This window comes from Cibotium barometz, chromosome 2, assembly GCF_041138505.1.
Source record: "Cibotium barometz isolate CiBa-2024 chromosome 2, ASM4113850v1, whole genome shotgun sequence".
Taxonomy (NCBI): domain Eukaryota; kingdom Viridiplantae; phylum Streptophyta; class Polypodiopsida; order Cyatheales; family Cibotiaceae; genus Cibotium; species Cibotium barometz.
The window spans coordinates 5856895-5879938 of NC_141047.1; the positions used below are offsets into that span (position 1 = coordinate 5856895).

Consider the following 23044-nt stretch of genomic DNA (forward strand, 5'->3'; position numbering starts at 1 on the left):
CTTGGATAAATTCTCAGGGGTAACAGCAGCTATGGGGGTTGCAGAACCCATCACCATTTTATCCCTTCTCCGCTGCCGCTTTGCTAACATAGTGACTGCATCCTCAACATCATTCCAATCACTCTTTAATCCTTGCTCTGTATTTTTATCCTCAAGGAGGATTTCCAATTTCTCCTGGAGATCTTTCCCAGCTGCTTGCAAGAAGAGCTCTGTCTTTTCTCTGTCCAAAGTTGCACGCTCTATTCTTGACAACTGGGCATAACGCTTCTCAAACTCCCTTAGCAATTCTGTGGCAGAAATTCCCATTTTAGGTTTTGTAACCCATTCCAAAAAAGTTCGTTTAGTCACTCGCTCAGAATCCTCCATGAGTATTCATCTTTTAAAGCAAGCTTGAATTCTTCCCAATTTCTGCCACCCTGTGCTGTCTGCAATCCTTTTACGCGCTCTCTTATTTCAGGAACGCATACCAACTCGAAACTTCGAACCATATCCTCCTCGGTCACCCTGTTTAGCTCCATCTCCTTTATATAATTGCGCAGATACTTTGTAATGTCCTTCCCATCAAATTGATCCACCTTTTTCACAATTGATTGTAAGGCTTTGGTCGTGGAAATCTGTCCCCTCTCAGCAGCTTGTTGCTGTTGCATGTACATGGAAAACATTTGGAACATCTGCATAACTCCGGGGTCAAAATGAACCCCCTGGCCCTCAGAATTCTCAGCCATAACTTCCCTGTATATTTCACCACACTCTCACCCCAGCAGTTTCACGTCGGGTTCACCAAAAGATGTCGTGAAGTGTGCGGAGTAGCCAGGAAAGTACGAAACTTCTAGCTGTGAGAGTTGGTGTCAAACCTAACAAGGAAACTCACACACAAAATTTCCCAAGGAGTATTGAACATCACTAATTCCAATGACAAATACATGTGTCGACTTGTCTCAATACATCCTTGAATTCCTCCAGGTGAATGCACAGAATTGCATGAAATCCTTTGAACCATTCACATGTGGGCATAACAAAGCTTTCCAATTTTTCCAATATACATGTGGCCAGCTACATCCATTACATTCAGTGCCCTCAAAACCGTTATTTCGAGATGTACTTTATCACCTGAAAACCTGCCTTAATGTCCTAACATCTCACAAGCAAAATATAGCATTTGGCATAGCTTTGACATACTCATAATTTCCAAAATCCATATGAGAAGAAAGTAAGGCAAATTACCCTCAACTTCAATGCATTTTTCATAATTCACCGAGCTCCAAATTCCTTAGCTTTTTCCCCAAAAATCCTTCTATTCATTTCCAAACTTCTTTTGATATATATGGGTTAAACGATTCTCTCAATTCGTATGGAATGAGAGTAACTTTTAAGAGAATATATATAAAAAAAAACACTTAGCTGTTGAATTGCATGCGTGGAACTCCACCAACCATAAGCTTCACGTCGATTATGCGAGGGTGAATTAACTGGAGCAGCATCGCTGAGTGTTGGTTTAGAAAATGGCTTTTCCAATAATTACATCATTGTGTTGTACTAGAATTACTCTCTAATTCTAGCACCTACAAAGCACACACAAACTATATATATTTGAAATAAAAACGTCTGGTCTTTTTGACACTGTTCTCCAACGCTGCAGAAAAAAATCTTTCCACTCTGCAATCGCCGTCTCTCTCCGGTCGTTTTCCTCTTTTCCCCGCGGCGATCTCGGTGCCCACACCCTCTTTTTCCCACTATTAATGCGGGAGTTTCCATTACAAAGGCTGCGCTACCAAGCTCCAGAAAATTCTAAATAAATGAATTTTTTCCCCTTTTCCACGTATGCTACTAGCCACGTATTGCTAGTAGCATTAAACCTTAGCATTAAGGTAGCAAGTCTTAACCACAAGACTCCCAAGGCATTAGCACCATGTTTTAAGTCTTAACCACAAGATTCCCAAGGCATTAGCACCTCTATGAAAACATGCTTACTAGCTCCATGTTTCCTATCTCCACTCTCCGCATTAGATATACGTAAGATACATATGCTTCTACATGATGATCCATGAAGTCCAAGTGCAGTTTTCTATCTCCACATTTCCCCAACATTCAATGAATCATATCGGCCCATGTGATTTATAGAATCCCCAATTGCCCATTCAAGTATTTCTTCATGCCTTCATAAATGCATTCCTTTGTGCATTGGTATGCCCTCATGCCATCATATATATCTGGATGCTTCTAACTTGCCCATGAGCTCTGAGTAACAGCAAAAACATCATCCTCCATACTCATATACAAAAAACTCCTAAATCTGACTCAGCCTCAGCTTGTCTTATTGAACCTCATATACAATATGAACATATGTACATGGCATCATATAATGACTCGTCATGGCACTTAACCCATGCATCTGGATGTGTATTTGACGGCCTCACATGCACGGTTTCATATCATAGACGTGCCATGGCACGACAACGTAGCCTACAAACTTGAGTTACCGGAGAGTTCTCAAGTCCATCCTGTCTTCCATATCAGTAAACTGAAGAAATCAGTTCACGGGTTAGAGAACGCAGTTTCTCCAGAGATTTTGGTGGACTTGTAAAGCCACCAAAGATACCACATGAACCGGAAAGGATTCTTGAGTATCGTGACAGATAAACCCGACATAAAGTGTACCAGGAGGTACTTGTTAAATGGACAGATAGGGATGAGGAGGTGTCAACCTAGGAACGCCGTAGTGCAATTTCCAAAAGGTTTCCCCAGTTTGTTTTCGAGGACGAAAACTCTTCTTAAGGGGGGGGTAATGTCACGTAGGCTGTAATGCCTATGACCGACGGCAGACCGGATGGCCATGTCCGGGGTTCAGTGGGAGAGGACGCCCATGCGGAGTCATGGGCGGCCAGGCTAGTGTGGACGGCAGGCCACACACTATATAGCTTGGGGGATGAGGGGCAATCCACATTCTTCCTCTATGGCTGGGTGGTGAGCCAGAGGCCGTCCCCTCTTGTGCCGTAGCGGCGTTACGGGAATGTAACATGAATATCCACCCACTTTTGTAGAAAGATATTTTTTGAGTCCTTATTGCATTCTTTCTCCTCTCCCCCAAAGCTCGATGGCTTGAGATCCTTGAGAAGTTTAGCAGTCATCGGCGGCGGCGGCTGGTGGACTGCTTCACAAGCACTATGACCCATGACCTTGCTCGAGGGATTGTGTCCTCTCTAGAAGAGAAATTCACCCTCCTCTACACAGATCTTGGTGCAACTACACTCCCTGCAAAAGTACGAAGACTAGTGTCCAAACGGGCATGAATGCTCCTAAAAACATATAGAATCTCAGCTTGATTTTTCTTCAATGCACTAGTCCCGCAAACAACTAGGCAATGGACCATGTCAAGATATCTATCTCGCCATCCTCTATATCCTGATGAGTGCATAGAGAATCATTTCCTTACTCCTCCCCATCGAGAAGGTCATATGCGGAGTAGTCATAGCTAGTCTTGTCAGCTTGTAGGGGGTGCTCATCCCCTAACTCCATATGTCTGTTAAAGGCCGTAGCCCTCAACAAGATTACACACACTCACATGACTCTCATGGAAACATCTCATTGCTACGAACAGACCTTCGAGGTCATCTACTACGGACAGGGGAACATCAGGAGCTACGTTAATGGGAATGTCCCCGGCCTCTCGCAAGTCTAAGGGAGATCGTACCATCTCAACCTGGTGAGCGGTCACTACTTGACGTATACGGTCAACCAACATGGAGGATAATATACGAGAAAAACCACCTAAACCACTTGGCGAGCGACGAGACATGTTAGAATTGGATTTCAAGTCTTATTGTTTTTAATTTTATTTTACAGATAATTAACAAAATGCAATAAATAAATAAATCACAAGGGAGAAATAGGAACTAGCTACCTGAGTCTGAGAGTGTGTCGACTCTCTGCTGGAGACATGGTCTCGTCAATGTTGATGTGTCGGCAATCAAGGCTCTATGGAGTTGACGACACTCTTGCACTCTAGGACGATGTTAGAGATAGCGAAGAAAAATTGGCTACTCCCGTGGCTTTATTTTCTCGCTTCTCTACAGTCCAATGCTGGCTTCGTTCTTGCACTCAATGACTCGTGGGTACTTTACCACGTGACTGCTTGGGTACCTAGCTGTGCGTCACATGCGAACTCAATGGGGGGTGAGGCAACTTCTCTTGAGTGCTGCTAGGGCTGGCTGCTTCACTGCCAGTAGAGAAGGCGAGGGCATGTGCAGAGCTGAGGCAGCTTGTGGAGCTGCTGTAGCAATAGTGGGAGCTGCCCCTAGAGGTGTGTGTGTGTGTGTGTGAGAGAGAGAGAGAGAGAGAGAGAGAGAGAGAGATGCGATGGTGCCCCCTAGCTACGCACAATCGTTTCCTTGGCGACTGTTGCCTACGCGAGCAGCAAACGAAGACAAGAGGAGACTTGGCGTCGCGGCTGCTGCGTTGTGCGCCTTCTCTACCGTCCCACGCTGGGAGTCTACGTTGCCGACTTGTCGGATTCTACCAACTTGGTCAGGGTGTTGACCACCCAGTGCTATGCACCTTCTGTCAAGAGGCTCTTACTGTGATTTGGTCCGTTTGTTGTTTTGGCACCTCCTCGCCCCCCCTTTTACTATAGGTAGCTACCCCCGGCGAGAGAGAGAGAGAGAGAGCTTGTTGCTACGCAGCCGTTGTCCTCCACACATGAATGGCTGTTGGGCTGCTGCACAAGCCAAAAACGTAGAAGATGGTTTTGCTTCCTTGGCGGCTTCTGTCCTCCACATAGTCGAGCAAAGAGATAAGATTCTCCATTTGCCACACAAAAAAAATCTTGATAAGGTTGATTAACCTTAGTGGGCCCACCTACCCCATTCACACAAAAAAGACGAGAACCAAGGCTCTGATACCAATGTTACACTACGTCTGATACCAATGTTACACTACGGTGTTGCAGCTCGTCAACGACGGAGGAGGAAAGCTCTAGACCACCACATAGCCATAGATGGAATGGGGTAAGGTTCCCCACTGCCAGATATATATGGCAGCTTGCTTGCCCACATATACTCGACTGCTTGTGGAACTACGCCCCGGCACCCTCTCCCCTGAACCCCGGCTCACTCGCTGTCCATGTTCCGATGGGCAGTCTTAGAGTACGGTCAAGCTCCCCATAGCCTCTACGGGCTACATAACACTAACTATTGTAGCTAGTTACTCAACAATGAGTAAACATAATTACTCACCCACTAGTGGAAAAAAAAATTGCAAGTTTGTATGTAGCATAGCCTTATCACATCAACATTCTTCCAAGTACATCTTTGGATGGGGGGCCATGGTGGGCAAAAGCGTGGTCAATGGTATGTCCCATCACTTGGATTTCCCTTTAAAGGTACAAGCACAATAGGTTGGCCTAAATGACACCCGTTCAAATCTCACCAGCACAACAAACCCCTTCAACAATAACCTCTTCACCATAGAATCCCACACTTCTCTTAAGAAGGTGAATAACTTTTTCATTACTCTAACAAGTTGAATGAAGCCTTTCATGCCTCTCCAATGATTAAACTTTAGAATAGCTACATCAAGAGTTTTCTTGACTCACTTTAATACAGTTCATTGTATATCTGCTTGTAAGGGTATAAAATATATTTATACATAAAAAAATAAAAAGCACATGGGCATAGGTTCGCTTCAGGATTATTTGACAAACTCTTGCAAGTTATAACTAAGAAGCTACATTCACATCGCTCTAATAAGTCAAATGAGGAAGTGAGATTCACTCTCTCGTTCTGATGATTGTGCTGACATTCCCCCCCATCTCTTCTCCTCCATTGTTAAATAAGCCTTAGAACTTAAAATAATAAATGTAAACCTACTTGGGATTGTTTTTTTTAAGGCGCTCACATTCAGTCATTTTTGTTTTGCAAGCGATTCTTGTAATCACTCACAAAAATCCCCACCCCATTTATTGACTTCATCACTTACTAGCTAGCCTTCCCTATTCCATTCAGAGGAACAATGACCATTGCAACATCATAAACATCAACAACACAACTTCTCAATTCTCCCCACAGCAAAATCTTCGACTAGGAGAACACGACCAACATTTGAAAGGAGAGAATGTTAACCCATTTTGGGTTAACAAGAGTTGCTACTACAATTTTATATCAAATAACAAATGCCGAGACACGAAAAACCATGTAAGATCAAACTATGAAGCACTGGTGTCCAAATCTACAAATTGGACGGGCGCTAAAAAATGGTTCGACAAAATACTTATGGCGATTTTCACTCTAAGAGGATGTGGCAAAAAGCCAGAATGGATTCCATGTGAATGTACTTCATGCATGTATTATGAGATTAAGCATTGTATAAGCAATAGGCCATTTAAGAGTCTTGGGCGCTTGATTGGCCACATTTTAAGTGTGTGAAAACTTATGGCCTTGTATATAAGTCACTTTCTCTCATAATGTAATATAATCTCCCATTGTGCAATCCACTTGTTAATTATTTTCTCGGTAATGCATGTGCGAGTGATTGTGTGTGAGTTATTTGAGGTAAGAGGAGGGACGAGGACCTATAGTCCAATGTAGTGATGTGATAACGAGAGATGACGACAATAGAAACTGCTTCCCACGGAGGTGCGAATTGAATTGCTCGAGCTCGGCCATTGGAAAGATCTCCATGACAATTGTAGCTCACGAAGGTAAACTCTTGTGAATGTGTTTGTGGGAGTGACTAAAACGGGCCATAACAAAGGAGGGCCTCGAGTGATGGAGTGAAATACCTTCATGGCCTCTTTGTTCATGGGGCTCTCCCTTTGTTGCTTCTTGCTTTGGTTCTCTTGGAAATAGCAGGCTTATGAGATGAGCTTCGGACTATCTCAACACTACCTGACTTTAGTAGGGATTTAAGAGCAGTAGGGGCTTAATGGTTGTGTTAAAGGGATTTAACAGTAGTAGGGGCTCTATGGATGCGTTAAAGGGACTTCCTTCAATTCCTATGTGTTGATTTTGCATTTTCTTTTGCCTTCGAAGGAGTCCCTTTCGAGACTAAACTCTGGTTCAATTGTGGTTATCAAGGGACTTGAACCTTTTGGCTCTCCTAGGAGGGGAGTATAGGGGACGTTTCCCTCTTGGGGCAAGTGGTGGAGGCTACAAAACATGGCTCATATCATATTTGAGAGAGATTTTTTTAAAAATTGAACAAGTTATGGCCTAAGATAAACCCATTTTTTCCCAAATCCTAGGTGATGTACAAACCACCTTCGTTTCCATCCTCTCAAGAGTTTGGGGTTTTAATGTTCTTTGATTCAATATTTATATTTATAAATTCAGATTTAAAGCATGGTGCTTTTCGGACATAATGGTCTCGCGACTAGCTCCTGACTGGCCAGCCTTGCTGCTTTTGGTGCTGAGGCTTCCGAAATGGGAGACCCTCTGATGGTCCACAAGGCATGGCGTGTAGCATCAGGCCCCTTTCTGCACAAGCACGCCGGAGCTCTCCGTCGGCGGCGACCTTTAGAAAGCCCTAATCTGGGGTTCCCCAACTGGTGGGTGCCGAAAGTGCTGGTCCTTGCGTCGAATGGAAGAGATGATGCCAACGAGGCCAGGGTCAGGGACACCAAGCTTAGTGCACATCATCCTAACATTATCGGCAGGGAACCTCAGTCTAAGCCTGCCCTTGATCATGAGGAATCGGGAGGAGAAAGGTTTTCCGTCTTGGGCTCGGATGGCGAGGAGGAGGAGGAGGAAAGGAGCGAGGCATTGCGCAAGCTGGCGGAAGAGATGTTTTTGGTGAAGAGCTCCGGCCAATTCGACGTTGATTACCTGGGAGAAAGCACCAAAGGGGATCTGAACGTCCGCAGGGACTTCATTGATGCGTTTGGTAACCCAAACCTCTCTCTCTCTCTCGTTATTTTGGACAAAGCCCATTCCTTTTCTCAAATAAAAGAATCGCTACATCGCGTTACCAGGGGAGTTACATGGGGAATCCGCTCACCTACTCGATAATGATTGCTATTGGCTATCTTTACATTTCTTTCTCATTCTTTTCAAAACTGAATTTTACCGTATGGTTGATGCCATCTTCCTTTTTACCGGTTTTTCATCACTTTATAGTCGTCTCCAGTTTGGAAGCTTGGATGTAACTGGTTCGAATGAAGGTTTACAATGTCTTAAACTAATCAAGCAAAACCTACATTGTGCAAAATTGCAACATGGTTGAATCCTTCAGATTTCCTGGATAGTTCATGTTATTTCATAGTTGCTGAGACATCTATTGAGAAGGTTTAGTCATAACTGCCCTTCCTGTCTTTGTTTAGACAATGAGGGGGTCCATACCCTTGATGGCACCATTGAAGAGGTGGCGAAAGCAGAAGCAAGGGGAGCAGAAAAGCTGCTTGAAGAACTTCAAATTCCAGTAAGGCTTCTTCCTAATTTTAGACCAAGAGCAAAATTATTCCTTTTGGACGAAAGTTAATCAATTTTGTGATGTTTTTTCATCTTGCCCTTGCATGAAACATGTAAGGCTGAAATGTAGGCTCTAGTTGCAGAGTTGTAGTTAGAATTCTGTAGATCCAAGTGAAAAGTTTCGGCTGAAATGTAGGCTCTAGTTGCAGAATTCTAGTTAGAATTCTGTAGATCCAAGTGAAAAGTTTCAAGTTCAATTATCAAAGAATATTGCAAGCATGATAGGATTCTTTTGTCATGTCTGCCGATCAGGACCAGTGCTAATGGGGGTAGTAGCGTTTTGCTTGATCTCTGGCTTCGCAACAAGTTTTGTAAAGTATTAGTCAAAGTGATGCAAAGAGTGTTTGTTTTTCAAAAAAGAAAGATACCAGCCTCCTAGATAAAGTGAGATGAACAAATAGGAGGTTTTCTGCCCTAACAAGGATTAAGCTTTTAGGTCGCAAAGGATAAAAGGTATATCTTTCGATCAATCTTTTGTGCTAATAAAGATCACATAAATTTGTAGATAACTTTATGAGCATCAAAGAAGTTTTGATTGAACCAAGTATTGACCAATCCTTTGTGCTAGAGATTGCGACCTTTGTTTTGAGATTTTTAGATGCCTTCATATGTGTGCAGGCATGCTTGTGTGTGTGTGTGTGAGAGAGAGAGAGAGAGAGAGAGAGAGAGAGGAATGCTTGTGGAAAACCAAAGCGGATAGAAAATGGCTACCTTTGTTAAGGTACGAACTCATATGTTCACCCAAAATGCATGGTGGGCTCAATGTCCTTGATATTCATTATCATATACTGGCAAGGAAGGCCATGAAGGGAATCAGCTGTTAGGGTTAGGGTTTGGAAGGTACTTCAGCAAGAGGCGTGAGAGACAGAGAGAGGAACACGACTTCTCATGTATTGAGTAGTAATAAAATGAAGTACAATAGCCACATAAAGATGTGACCTAAAAGGTGTGTTCACATGGTCCGGCCATAAAGTGTGCCAGGTGGACCAAATCACTTATAAACTATTATAAGTGAAACTAAGCTAAAACTGGGAGAAAAAACCTCCACTAACTGAAGTAAAAAGTGCCCCAGTAACCTACTGATGATCACTAGCACTCCCCTGCGTGCATACACAACAAGAAACCCAACAAACCCCCCTGGAGTGATATGTGATCACTGTACATCATCCACCAAAAGGAAACAAATTCAAAGCAGTGCGGAATGCTTCGAATTTCGGACGTGGTAGTGCCTTGGTGAAGATGTCTGCCACATTCTGATCTGTAGGGCAGTAAATCAGACTGATATCACCTGCCTGGAGTCTCTCCCGAACAGAATGATAGTGAATCTCAATGTGTTTCGTGCGAGCATGAAACACAGGATTCCTGGCCACGGCAATGGCACTCTGACTATCAGTATAGATAGGTGTAGGCTCCTCCACTGAAATATCCATATCAGTCATGAGACGACGCAGCCAGACACACTCAACGGTAGTAGTGTAGGCTGCTCTGTACTCTGCCTCACAAGACGAAGTGGCCACTGTGGTCTGTTTCTTGCTTAGCCAATAAATACATGAAGAGCCAAGAAAGAAACAATTTCCACTAGTGGAATGTCTGGTATCAAAATCACCAGCCCAATCTGAATCGCTGTAAGCATATAACTGCATGTCACCCCCCTCAGGATAAAGCAATCCAAGAGACAAGGTACCCTGCAAATACCGGAATACACGCTTCATAGCTTGCCAATGTGACAATCGCGGGCTGTGCATGAATCTGCTCAACTGAGATACGGCATACTGAATATCTGGCCGTGTAGTACACAAGTAAATAAGGCACCCAACAGCCTAAGCATATGTAGTGGCATCAAATAAAATACTGTCATCTTGTAGTGACAGTTTCATCCCAGGCTCCATAGGAGTGCTAATAGGCTTGCAATCCTGAAATTTAAACTTCTCCAGAAGTTTAGCAACATACCGAGATTGCAACAACCCAATGCCTCTGTTATCCTGCACAAACTGTATGCCCAAATAGTAGTGTACGAGCCCCAAATCAGACATGTCAAATGTCTGTTGCAGTATCTCTTTAAAAGCTGCAATTTTGTCATCATTTGATCCCATGAGCAAAAGATCATCTACATAAAGACTGATGACCAGTAGATCTTTCTCTTCTTTCTTTATATACAAAGTGACTTCTGATGAACTGTTCACAAAGCCTTGAGTGAGCAGGAAAGCATCTATCTTTGCATACCAAGCTCTTGGAGCTTGTTTCAAACCATATAAGGCCTTTTTCAGCCTGCATACTTTCCCTTTATGACCATGTTCTGCAAAACCTATGGGCTGATATACATAAACTTCCTCCTTGAGGTCCCCATGTAGGAAAGCAGTCTTGATGTCCAACTGGTGAGCAACCCAACCACGATGTGCAACCAATGCAATGACACACCTAAGTGTTGACATACGGGATGTAGGAGCAAATGTCTCCTCATAATCGATGCCCTTCTTCTGTGCATAGCCCTTTGCAACTAGACGGGCTTTGTACCTGTCAATGGATCCATCTGCATGTCTTTTCAACTTATAGACCCACTTAGTACCAATATGAGAGTGTGTGTGAGGGAGAGAGTGTGTGTCTTGAGAGGCTACAGCTTGCTTGTGTGAGAGCTTGAAACTTGAGACCTTGGCCCTTGAGGCTTGCCGCTTGAGGGAGAAATGAAATGAAATGAAATGTTATATTAACGTCTTCAAAAGGCCATAATGACCTATGAGACCAAAAAGTTACATCATGGTGGATCTGATACAATGTCTGGATAAAAAACCAGAAAATGAAAAATAAAGATGACACTACTGGTACCTAGAAAATGAAACTGGAACTAGAAGGTAAACAGAAACCCTTATAGGGTGTGAATATAGTGAGGGGGGGGGGGTACGCTATGGAGGTGAGTGGAGTACAGTTAGGGGATACAATATCATGTGGGACGGGGGGGTACACTATGGAGGTGCCTCCATCTCATAATATGTGCCGCATCGGACGCTGGCGGATCTCCTCAGTATCCCCTGTGGTCAGCACCCTGACTGGGTGTCCCGCATGTCTCGCAAGAATAATCGGAATTCGTCGCTGCAACCTCCGTCTATGCTCAGATGCCCTCCTTCGTAGTCGTGGGCGTCTGGACCACCCAAGCTCAATCGCACGATCAATCAGTGTACCGTTGGTGTGGGCGGTATCCATGTCCTGCTGCTGCTGTGGTCCATCTGGCGCAGTGATGGCTGGACTAAAGAAGTCTGTAATGTGCCTCTGAGTCTGGCTCTCTGTGCGCCTAAGCAGGCTATCTCTGTATCTCCGCAGCTCAAGCAAGAACAATCCCAAACACCTTTGGTCCTGGTACCCGATGACTCTGGAAAGTGGTCCAAAACCCTCTCTGAATAAACAGTGGAAACGACCACGTATCTCATAGTATGCAGTACAATGGCATATATAATGCAGCTCTGTCTTTGGCTCCCCATGGCATACTCGACATATCCTGGCCTCAGCTGGTATATACCTCTATATCGGCCAATCTCAATCTCAAGCTGGTGTGAGGATGTGCGAATCTGACCAATAGCACATCGTACTGCATGAGACAAGTGTACATCCATGTAACTGGGTCTGATCACAAAACCATTTGCTGTGAGCTGAAGAAAATGCTCTCTGTAGAAAGCCATCTTCGTGCCCAGCTCCTCAGTCGGCTGTATCCATGTCCTCCTAATGTCCAGCTGAACTAAATCCTGACGGATGAGTCTGGTAATCTCTGTCCGTGTGAGAGTGAGAGAGGGTGCCTCCTTAGTTGGCTGTATCCATGTCCTCCTAATGTCCAGCTGAACTAAATCCTGACGGATGAGTCTGGTAATCTCTGTCCGTGTGAGAGTGAGAGAGGGTGCCTCCAGAGAATACTGGAAGGGAGGCAATCTGTCCATGCTAAAACCATGTGCCTGGAACCAAGATGTCATCTGTCCATACCAACAAGCCGTGTCTCCCTGTAAAGCTAACTGTCGGGAGGACTCAAGGGCGAGGCGTGCATATCTGTCTCGGGGGAGATCCCACAAGCCATGTATGTAGGAGACTGATCTCGTAAGAGCCTCAATCACCAGAGGGGCAGCCGCCAGCTCTGCTCGAATAATCTCATGAGGTACCACGGCCTTGGCTCTAATAATCCTAGCGATCATAGATACCAAAGGCCTCTCCATACCTCTCCACCTGCCTGCGCTGTGATGGCCCACTGAAGGTCCCCATATCTGCACTCCATAAAGCATAGCTGATGTCACTAGAGTGTCAAAAAGCCAAAGTTTCGTTCGAGGTTCCTGAAACTGAACCTGCGAACACATCCTCTCCAAACCACCCAGGGCCGCATGTGCTCTAGTCAATCTAGTCTCTGCTGCTCTCCTCATCGAAAACACTGGCCCACTGAATACTACCCCAAGATATGTATATGCATCTGTATACTCCACAATCTCCTGCCCATATGTAAATGTGGGAGCTGATCGCCTAACCCACTGTGGCGTGGTGTTAAATACCATAACCTTGGTTTTGCCAAGGTTGACAGACTATCCACTATCATGTGCAAACTCATGTAAAGCATCCAGATGACGTTGCATACCCTCAGGGGAGTCAGAGATCAACACAATATCATCAGCATATAACAATAGTGGGATCCATGTACCTGCTAGCTGGGCTCCTCTGTCCCCCAATCTCTCAATGTAGTCAGAATCCTCATCCACATACATACCAAACAATGAAGGAGATAACGGGCAACCTTGCTTCACTCCTATAGTGGAGTGAACCAAAGTAGAGACCCCCTCTGGGGTGCGTACCTGTCCTGCAACTGATCTATATAAAGCCATAATCCCCCATATGAGCTCTGTGGGTACCCCCATCTCCTGTAATCGCCTCATCAATCTAGCTCTGGGCATTGAATCAAATGCTTTGCGGAAGTCCACAAAGCTACAATAAATCCGTCGCCCATGCGACCTGCCCTCCTCAATAATGGCCCGCAGAGTCAAGATGTGGTCAAGAGTAGAGAAACCTCTCCTGAACCCTGCCTGTCCCTCTACTCGAATGCCCTCTCTCTGTCCATCTACTCAACTGCTTCTCAAGAATGGATGCATACAATCGTGCTAGTGTGTGACCAATCATAATAGTGCGATAATTCCCTGGCTCCATAGGGTCCCTTGACTTGAAGATAGGCACAATGGTGGACATACTCCAAGTCTCGGGTAAGCCTTCACACATAGCACGATTGAACATCACTGCTAGAAGCTCTGCCAGCATGTCTCTCGCATGAATAAAGTGCTCAGCGACCAATCCATCATGATCATATGCTCTCCCAGTCTTCATCCTGTCAATGGCCTTCCTTACCATCTCTGCGGTAAAGAAAGTACATGTCTGTGGGCATGGTGCTGGCGGGTCAGGAAAAGGTGTCTGTCCAGGAACTGTATATAGAGATGCTGCATAACTACCCCAGACCTCTGTAGAAGTGATGGCCAAAGGAGGGGAGGACTCATGAAACAAACGCCAAGCCTCCCTTGAATCCTGGCTCAAGAACAGTTGGTATAATTCCTGCTCTAGCTGAGCAAGGAAGGCCCGCTTCTTCCTTCGCACAAGGCGCCGGAAGGCAATACGTGACTGTCGGTGAGTAGTGACTCCCAAAGCAACCTCCTGCTGCAGTCGGGCTCTTGTCTCTCTGCACTCCTCATCATACCAGCTGTTCTGGGGCATACACCGAGAACGCTGTCTCTGTCCAGGTTGAGTATGTGGATATGCCTCTCTCACTGCATCCTGTACAGTCTCTGTCAGTATATGGGTCAGCTCCTCCAAAGGTCTCCCTGGCTCCTCTGTGTACAGACGTCTATAAATCCCATCTCTGTAGACAGCATCAGTCTCGGAAGTAAAAGTATATCGAGTGTGATCTGCCCCTCGTGCCCTCTGAGCTGTGGTAAAGTGAAAAGAGATGGTCAATGTCAACAATGCATGATCCACTACTACCCCAATGGGCCGAGATCCAATTGTGAAGTCCTCAATGCATGAAACAAAGCTCGGCATAGCCATAACATAATCCACTGTGCTAGCACTATGTCTATGTGGAAAGCAAGTAAATCCAGCTGCTGACGGAAACCTCTGCACGGGTATATATGGAAAAAGGGAGAGGTGAAGATGTGGTGATAGATGAATGGAGAGATGTCGGTCTAAAGTGATCACATAGCACAAAATACATGGCTAGGAATAAAAGGTGCTAAGGGTGGTTTCCCACCACGAGGTGCACATATGAGATAGTGAGGGTTCACACAAGAGACTCTGAGTATCCAACAGACTCCACCTAAGCCATCTCCTAAACCATCAATAAGACCCCATCTCCTAACCATCAAGAATACTATTAAGGCACCAAGATCACTCAATAGTAAAACTTCACAAAGAAAAAGGATTGAGTTTGAACATTCTTCCCTCCATAGATGTGCCCTTCATAAAAACACATTGCATGCATAATAGGATCAATACCTCTTGGCGTTGATGTTGTTTCATTCTTCCTTGATCAGCTTGCTTCTTATCTTTGAGAGTTGACTCTGCTTGATCCATCTCTTAATCTCCACCTACAAGGCAAGATAAAAGACTTTAAATTGGGTACCAGTATAGATAAAAAACCTTAATAGAAAAGTATATGACACTCTACCTTTTGTTTTAGCATCTACTCTTCGCAATGACTCGGCTTTAAATTAAGTATGGCCAACCCATGTGCAGTCCCCATATCTACCAAATATCTCCCATACTCTGTGCACTCCACATCCTATGAGCGTCTGTCTAATCCCATATCCAGAGTGTCCAGCTCTCTCAGCATCTCCTCTGAGGTATCATAAAAGGCTATCTGGCGGTTTCCCGTCCGGGCATTATAGTCCCCTAACAGGATGATGTCTCCATCCATAGAGAACTCCCATATGTCATCATCAGAGAGAAAGGAGATTGCCCTCTAGGTGCTGCATATGTCGATGTACTAGGAGCAAAATAGCATATGGCAATATACAGGAATGTGCCTGTGTCAGCCCTCAGTCTCACCCACATATATCTGGCCTGATCATCTCTCTGAACGATGTGTAGAAGCGGTTGCAGCTCCTCCCTGAAAAGAACTGCCACCCCCATTGATCCTCTACTACTGTGTACCGATCTCGTCCCTACTCTGCAAGCTGTCTCCCATCTGTATCCTGTCACCTGTGGCATCATTTGACCAGGGGGCTGGTGAGTCTCCGAGTAGAAGACTATATCTCTATCTCTAAAGCTGTCCTCAAAGGCACCTACATCAAGTTTGAGGGATCCATTGCAGTTCCAGGCTGCCAGCTTTAATTTGGTCCCATAGGTCTCGCACCGTCATGTAGAGTGTCGCTCCACGATGACCACCCTCCCTTCTCTATAAAATGCTATCTTTCCCTTTTCTCTTGCCGCCCTAATCTCTGGCATGACTTCCTTCATATGTGCAAGCTGTGAAAGAGTAAGATCGTCACCAAGAAAAATGCCTGTATTCTTTAAAGTGGGTCGCCTCTTCAAGAACTCCTTCGCCTCAATAGAGGGGAAGCGAAGTATGAGAGCTCTTTCCTTTGATGTTTCCGCGTTGCCTCCGCTTTTTTTGCCCACTCTCCAGGCTTTTGCGTGTGCCGGACTGTCAATCCCCATCAACACCATAAGCTCTTTCACCTCCTCTTCAACTTTATCCCCGTCTTTAAGGCCGGTAATCCTCACATGCAAAGCACGTGTACGTCTTCGTTGTTCCTCTTCCAAAGTCATGTTAATGATTGTAGGTGTAGGGGTTGTTATCTCCTTACCTTTATCCTGCTTGGCGATCTCTATCCACTTCTCCGCTTCAGCCATCTTCCTTTGAGTCTTGGTGATGACTTCCACCCATGAGGAAGTCTTTGCTTCGTGTTGCTTCTCTTCTTCCTTAATTGCCCGTACTTGTTCCTTGATAACCTTGAGCTCTTCTATCATGGATGGCTGAATTTCACCTTCTTCAAGTCCACCATTTGCCTTAGCCTCTGCAAGCTCCCTCTGAAGAGCTGAAATTACGCCTTTGAGCGTGTTGACTTCCCCGTGAAGGTCTTTCACTTCTGCTATGAGGTCCTCCTCCTCCTCTTTCCACCGCTTACCCTCATTGAATACCATTTGGAGAAAGTTGGCTTTCTCCTTCCACCATCCCTCCATCTCCGCCTTCCATTCCTTCATCTCCTTTTCCACATTTGTTATCCTCTTGTTTGTGACCATAAAGGTCGCCTTTGTCGGGTTGCGCAAGGGGGAAGCCATGGAAGAAGTGAGAGAGAGAGTTATGTTGCTGCCTTGGGGGCCTGAGCAAGGAAGGGTAGGTGGGGAAAGCGGGACAGCTAGTGAAGCAAACAGAAGCTGTAGTGGGCGGTGAACAGAAAGAGAGAGAGAGAGAGAGAGAGAGAGAGAGAGAGAGAGGGGGCAGTGGAAGCGAACAATGGGTGGGGAAAGGGGGGCAGCCAGCGCAGCGAACAGAAGCCGCAGTGGGCGGCGAACAGAGAGAGAGAAAGAAAGAAAGAAAGAAAGAAAGATTTGATTAACGTCTTCCAAAAGACCGAACTCAGCCTATGAGACAAATCGGTGTACCTGTATGGGGTATCCTCTGTCATCCCAACAAAATGAAAAAGTACTGAACAAAAAAAGGTGAATCTGGGTGTGCAATAAGTACAATGAGTGGTGAAGGGGATGGAGCTCTACTACTAGGAGAATGCAAAGCTATATGCATGGAGTATACAATCATGATATGCAACCTAGCTAGCTCCATCCTGTACCATACTGGGGGTATAAAATGGTATACATCAATGAAGGGGGTGTCCACAGCTCCCTGAAGAACATGCCTGGGTGTGCTCTGAAGCGAGCCAGTCGCTCCGCACCCTCTTTGTGAAACTGAGCTCTGATCTCTGTCATCTCTCTCTGGTATAGGCGTGGTGTCCGAAAGCCAGGTGTCCTCTGTCTCCTGCGGGCTCTGAGTGTCTCTGCTCTCTGGAGAGTAATTCCCTGCCGTGTAGGGGCTGGGAGTGGGATGAATCTCTGAAAAAATGTAGTAATCTGTGTCTGTCGTCCCCCTTCTGGAGCTATCTGAGCCTGTAATGATATCTCTCTGTGGTGCTGTATGTCTAGAATGAATCTCCCCAGTATGCGCTGGTCTGCTGCCTCAAAGATCTGGTGTAGGGAATGTGGCTCTCTAAATAAAATGGGATATCTCTCTCTGATGGCTGTATATGCTCTGCATCTGCATACATAATGCTCCTCACTCTCCACCTCCTCTCTGCACAATCTGCATACCCTCTCATCTCGGGGGATCCTTGCTGCATACATAATGCTCCTCACTCTCCACCTCCTCTCTGCACAATCTGCATACCCTCTCATCTCGGGGGATCCTTGCTGCTCTGCCAGTCTCAATCTCCAATCGGTGTGATGAAACTCTAAGCTGACCAATAGCCACTCGGGAGCCGTGTGGTAAAAAGCCCTCCATGTATCTAGGTCTCTCTATAAATCCATCATCAGTGATACTCATGAAGTGATCTCTGTAGTATAGCATCTTCGGTGGAAGAGGCTGTGTAGGTGATATCCATGTCTCTCGTGTATAGAGCTGCCATAGATCCTGTCTCAATACTCTGTTCCTCTCACTATGAGAGAGACGGATATGTGGTGCATCCCAGTCATACTGGAATGGTGGTAGATGATCCATGTCTAGGCCATGCTGTGAGAACCAATGTGTGACCTGTGCATACCATGATCCTCTGTCTCCTGCCTCAGCCAGCTGTCTAGATGCCTCAACGGGATGCTACAGTGGCCGGGATCAGGAGGGCTGACATGCTTCCCACATGAGGGTCATACACAGACCGGAGGCACGGTGGTAGACTACATTATGGGGTCTTTGGAGGCATCACAGCTTGTCACCTCATTCTCCATTCCACCTCGTCCTATTGGGGCAGATCATACATACTTGGCATTTTCACTAGCCGGATTACCAGTATCACCAGCCCCCCACATACCGACGCCACACACTACCATCTACTTCACACATGACATGGCAGACATATACACTGGCAGAGTAGAGGATGGATTCCTACTCATGGATCCCCTGGCACCTATGGATACCATTACAGCCCAGCTGGCATCACTCCTACACACGGCTGCATTACAGAGCTTCCCACATCGTGTACACTCAGGAGAGCCTGCAAGATCTGGGACTATGCCCCAGAACAGATGGTATGATGACGAGTGCAGAGCCCTATACTCACGGCTGCGCATACAGAGAGCCTTGGGAGCCATCACAGAGCAGGAGTCGAGGAGAGAGATGAGGAGACTTACTCGCCGCAAAAGGCGGGCCTTTGCAGAGATACAAGAGCTAGAGATCTTTCATTTCTTCATGAGTAGAGATAGCCCTGTCTCATGGCGGCACTTCAGAGAGCCCCGGACACCGACACCTATTGCAGACCCACAGACATGGCACACATATGCAGAGGGCCTATACCACGCCCCACAGCAGCCACCTATACGTCAGCCACAGGAGCCTCGACCTACCACCACAGCTAGCTTCTTTACCCACTCGATGGTACAGGAAGCTATCCGCCGCCTACAGCATGGACGGGCCGCCGACCATATGGGCCTGCAGAGTGAGCATCTCATATATGCAGTAGATTCTTTGGCTCCTTTTCTTGCACACCTGTTTAACAGGGCACTAGCAGAGGGTTTGCCTGCGGAGTGGACGATGCACACCATTGTGCCGATTCACAAAACAGGGGATATGCTCGATCCGAGCAACTACAGGACGGTTATGGTTGGCCACGTGCTGGCCAAACTCTATGGTGCAGTGTTGGAGCAAGGGCTTAGCTTATATGCTGAGCGAGCAGGTTTACGCTCATTAGGGTAGGCAGGCTTCAGGAGAGCTTTCTCTACCACTGACCATGTATTCACTTTGAGATGTATGATTGATCAGGCCAGAGTGAGGAAGAGAAAGCTCTATTGCTGCTTTGTGGATTTCTGCAAGGCATTTGACATGGGGCATCTATGCATTATATGAGCAGTGGGTGGGGAAAGGGGGGCAGCCAGCGCAGCGAACAGAAGCCGCAGTGGGCTGCGAAGAGAGAGAGAGAGAGAGAGGGGGCGGCGGAAGCGAACAGTGGGAGAGAGGCGGGAGAGAGGGCGGAGGCTGGCCTAGCGGAAATGCAGACGGGCCGGCATTGCGACCCAGCCTAGGCGGGAGAGAGGCGGGCGAACAGTGAAGCGACGGGCGAACAGCAAAGAGAGAGAGAGACAGCGAAGAGAGAGAGAGAGAGAGAGAGAGAGAGAGAGAGAGAGAGAGAGAGAGAGAGAGAGAGAGAAATGAAATGAAATGATATATTAACGTCTTCAGAAGGCCAAAATGACCTATGAGACCAAAAAGGTTACAACAATTGGTGGATCTGATACAGTGTCTGTGTAAGGAAAGCTAAAAACAACTAAACAACTAACTGAAACTGAAACAACTATGAGGAAAAGTACGGTACTATGAGCTCCTAATGGATAACATCTGGGAGGAAAACTCCAGCAACAAAGGTAACCATCATACACATCACTATCCAAAGATGTCTCTCATCGGTCGATGGCGGATATCCTCAATGTCCTCCATGGTGAGTACTCTGACTGGACGTCTCCCATGCCGTGCTATATGGTCCCGATCCTCTGTTGTAGTCTCCGCCGGTGTCAAGATGGGCCTCTCATCTTGGGGCGCCTCGACCGCCCCAGCTCTATAGCCCGATCAATCAGTGTACCTCTGGTGCGGCTGTACTCTGGGGCTAGCTGCAATGGCTGCTGTCCTGACTGCTCAATCTCTGGTCGAAAGAAGTCTGTAATCTGCCTCTGTAGGTGTCTCTCCCTCTCTGATCCCCTCCCTCTGAAGAGACCCTCTCTATGTCTACGCAGCTCCAGCAAGTACAATCCGAGGCATCTCTGATCCTGGTATCTCATGACTCTAGAAAGTGGTCCAAAGCCCTCTCTGAACAGCCAGTGAAAACGGCCTCGTATCTCATAATATACTGGACAGTGACATATGTAATGTAACTCTGTCTCTGGCTCCATCTGGCACAGCTGACAAATCCTGGCCTCAGCTGGTACTCCTCTGAATCTGCCAGTCTCAATCTCTAGCTGGTGTGAGGATGTGCGCATCTGACCAATAGCACACCGTACCCCATGAGAAAGATGAGTATCCATGTAGCTGGGTCTAATCACAAACCCATCCTCCGTGAGCTGGAGAAGATGATCTCTATAGAAAGCCATCTTCATACCAAGCTCGTGTGTCGGCTGTATCCATGTCCTCCTAGTGTCCAGCTGAGTCAAGTCCTGCCTGATAAGTCTGGTAATCTCTACCCGTGTGAGAGAGAGGGAGGGTGCATCCAGGGAGTACTGAAATGAGGGGGGGGGGAGGGGCGGCGGAAGCGAAGAGAGAGAGAGAGAGAGAGAGAGAGAGGGAGAGAGGGGGCGGCGGGAGAGGGGGGGCCAGGGGGCGGCGAGCAGGGGCGAACAATGAAGAGAGAGAGAGAGGAGAGAGAGAGAGAGAGAGAGAGAGAGAGAGAGAGAGACAAGGTGGACACGCAGGGAGCAGGGAGAAGACCACCAGCGCGCAACGCGAGCATGGAGAGGACCACCAGCGCGTAGCGCGAGCAGGGCAGGACCAGCGCGTAGCGCGCGCGAGAGAGAGAGAGAGAGAGAGAGAGAGAGAGAGAGAGAGAGAGAGAGAGAGAGAGAGAGAGAGAGAGAGAGAGAGAGAGAGAGAGAGAGAGAGGAGAGAGAGAGAGAGAGAGAGAGAGAGAGAGAGAGAGAGAGAGAGAGAGAGAGAGAGAGATGAGATGAGATGAGATGAGATGAGATGAGATGAGATGAGATGAAATGTTATATTAACGTCTTCAAAAGGCCATAATGACCTATGAGACCAAAAGTTACATCATGGTGGATCTTCAAAAGGCCATAATGACCTATGAGACCAAAAGTTACATCATGGTGGATCTGATACAATGTCTGGATAAAAAAACCCAGAAAATGAAAAATAAAGATGATACTACTGGCACCTAGAAAATGAAACTGGAACTGGAATATAGTTAGGGGGGGGGTACGCTATGGAGGTGAGTGGAATATAGTGAGGGGATACAATATCATGTGGAACGGAGGGGTACACTATGGAGGTGCCTCCATCTCATAATATGTGCCGCATCGGACACTGGCGGATCTCCTCAATATCCTCTGTGGTCAGCACCCTGACTGGGTGTCCCGCATGCCTCGCAAGAATAATTTGAATCTGCCGCTGCAACCTCCGTCTATGCTGGGATGCCCTCCTCCGTAGTCGTGGGCGTCTGGACCACCCAAGCTCAATCGCACGATCAAAGTGTACCCCTGGTGTGGGCGGTATCCATGTCCTGCTGCTGCTGTGGTCCATCTGGCGCAGTGATGGCTGGACTAAAGAAATCTGTAATGTGCCTCTGAGTCTGGCTCTCTGTGCGCCTAAGCAGGCTATCTCTATGTCTCCGCAGCTCAAGCAAGAACAATCCCAAACACCTCTGGTCCTGGTACCCCATGACTCTGGAAAGTGGTCCAAAACCCTCTCTGAATAAACAGTGGAAACGACCACGTATCTCATAGTATGCAGTACAATGGCATATATAATGCAGCTCTGTCTCTGGCTCCCCATGGCATATATAATGCAGCTCTGTCTCTGGCTCCCCATGGCATACTCAGCATATCCTGGCCTCAGTTGGTATACCTCTATATCGGCCAATCTCAATCTCAAGCTGGTGTGAGGATGTGCGAATCTGACCAATAGCACATCGTACTGCATGAGACAAGTGTACATCCATGTAACTGGGTCTGATCACAAAACCATCTGCTGTGAGCTGAAGAAAATGCTCTCTGTAGAAAGCCATCTTCGTGCCCAGCTCCTCAGTCGGCTGTATCCATGTCCTCCTAATGTCCAGTTGAACTAAATCCTGACGGATGAGTCTGGTAATCTCTGTCCGTGTGAGAGTGAGAGAGGGTGCCTCCAGAGAATACTGGAAGGGAGGCAATCTGTCCATGCTAAAACCATGTGCCTGGAACCAAGATGTCATCTGTCCATACCAACAAGCCGTGTCTCCCTGTAAAGCTAACTGTCGGGAGGACTCCAGGGCGAGGCGTGCATATCTGTCTCGGGGGAGATCCCACAAGCCATGTATGTAGGAGATTGATCTCGTAAGAGCCTCAATCACCAGAGGGGCAGCCGCCAGCTCTGCTCGAATAATCTCATGAGGTACCACGGCCTTGGCTCTAATAATCCTAGCAATCATAGATACCAAAGGCCTCTCCATACCTTTCCACCCGCCTGCGCTGTGATGGCCCACTGAAGGTCCCCATATCTGCACTCCATAAAGCATAGCTGATGTCACTAGAGTGTCAAAAAGCCAAAGTGTCGTTCGAGGTTCCTGAAACTGAACCTGCGAACACATCCTCTCCAAACCACCCAGGGCTGCATGTGCTCTAGTCAATCTAGTCTCTGTTGCTCTCCTCATCGAAAACACTGGCCCACTGAATACTACCCCAAGATATGT

At 46.7% G+C, this 23044-nt stretch overlaps 1 protein-coding gene across 1 annotated transcript in view; it reads left to right on the top strand.

Moving 5' to 3' along the window:
* Window positions 1-7279: 7279 nt before the first annotated feature.
* The window catches only part of LOC147640574 (HAD-superfamily hydrolase, subfamily IG, 5'-nucleotidase), a 155579-nt gene continuing 139814 nt past the window's right edge, over window positions 7280-23044 (top strand). Inside the window, exons 1-2 of the mRNA XM_086813089.1 lie at window positions 7280-7875; window positions 8312-8409. Of these exons, the coding sequence (XP_086669215.1) occupies window positions 7416-7875; window positions 8312-8409 (558 nt within the window). The 5' untranslated portion in view covers window positions 7280-7415. The remainder of the gene's footprint in view (window positions 7876-8311; window positions 8410-23044) is intronic.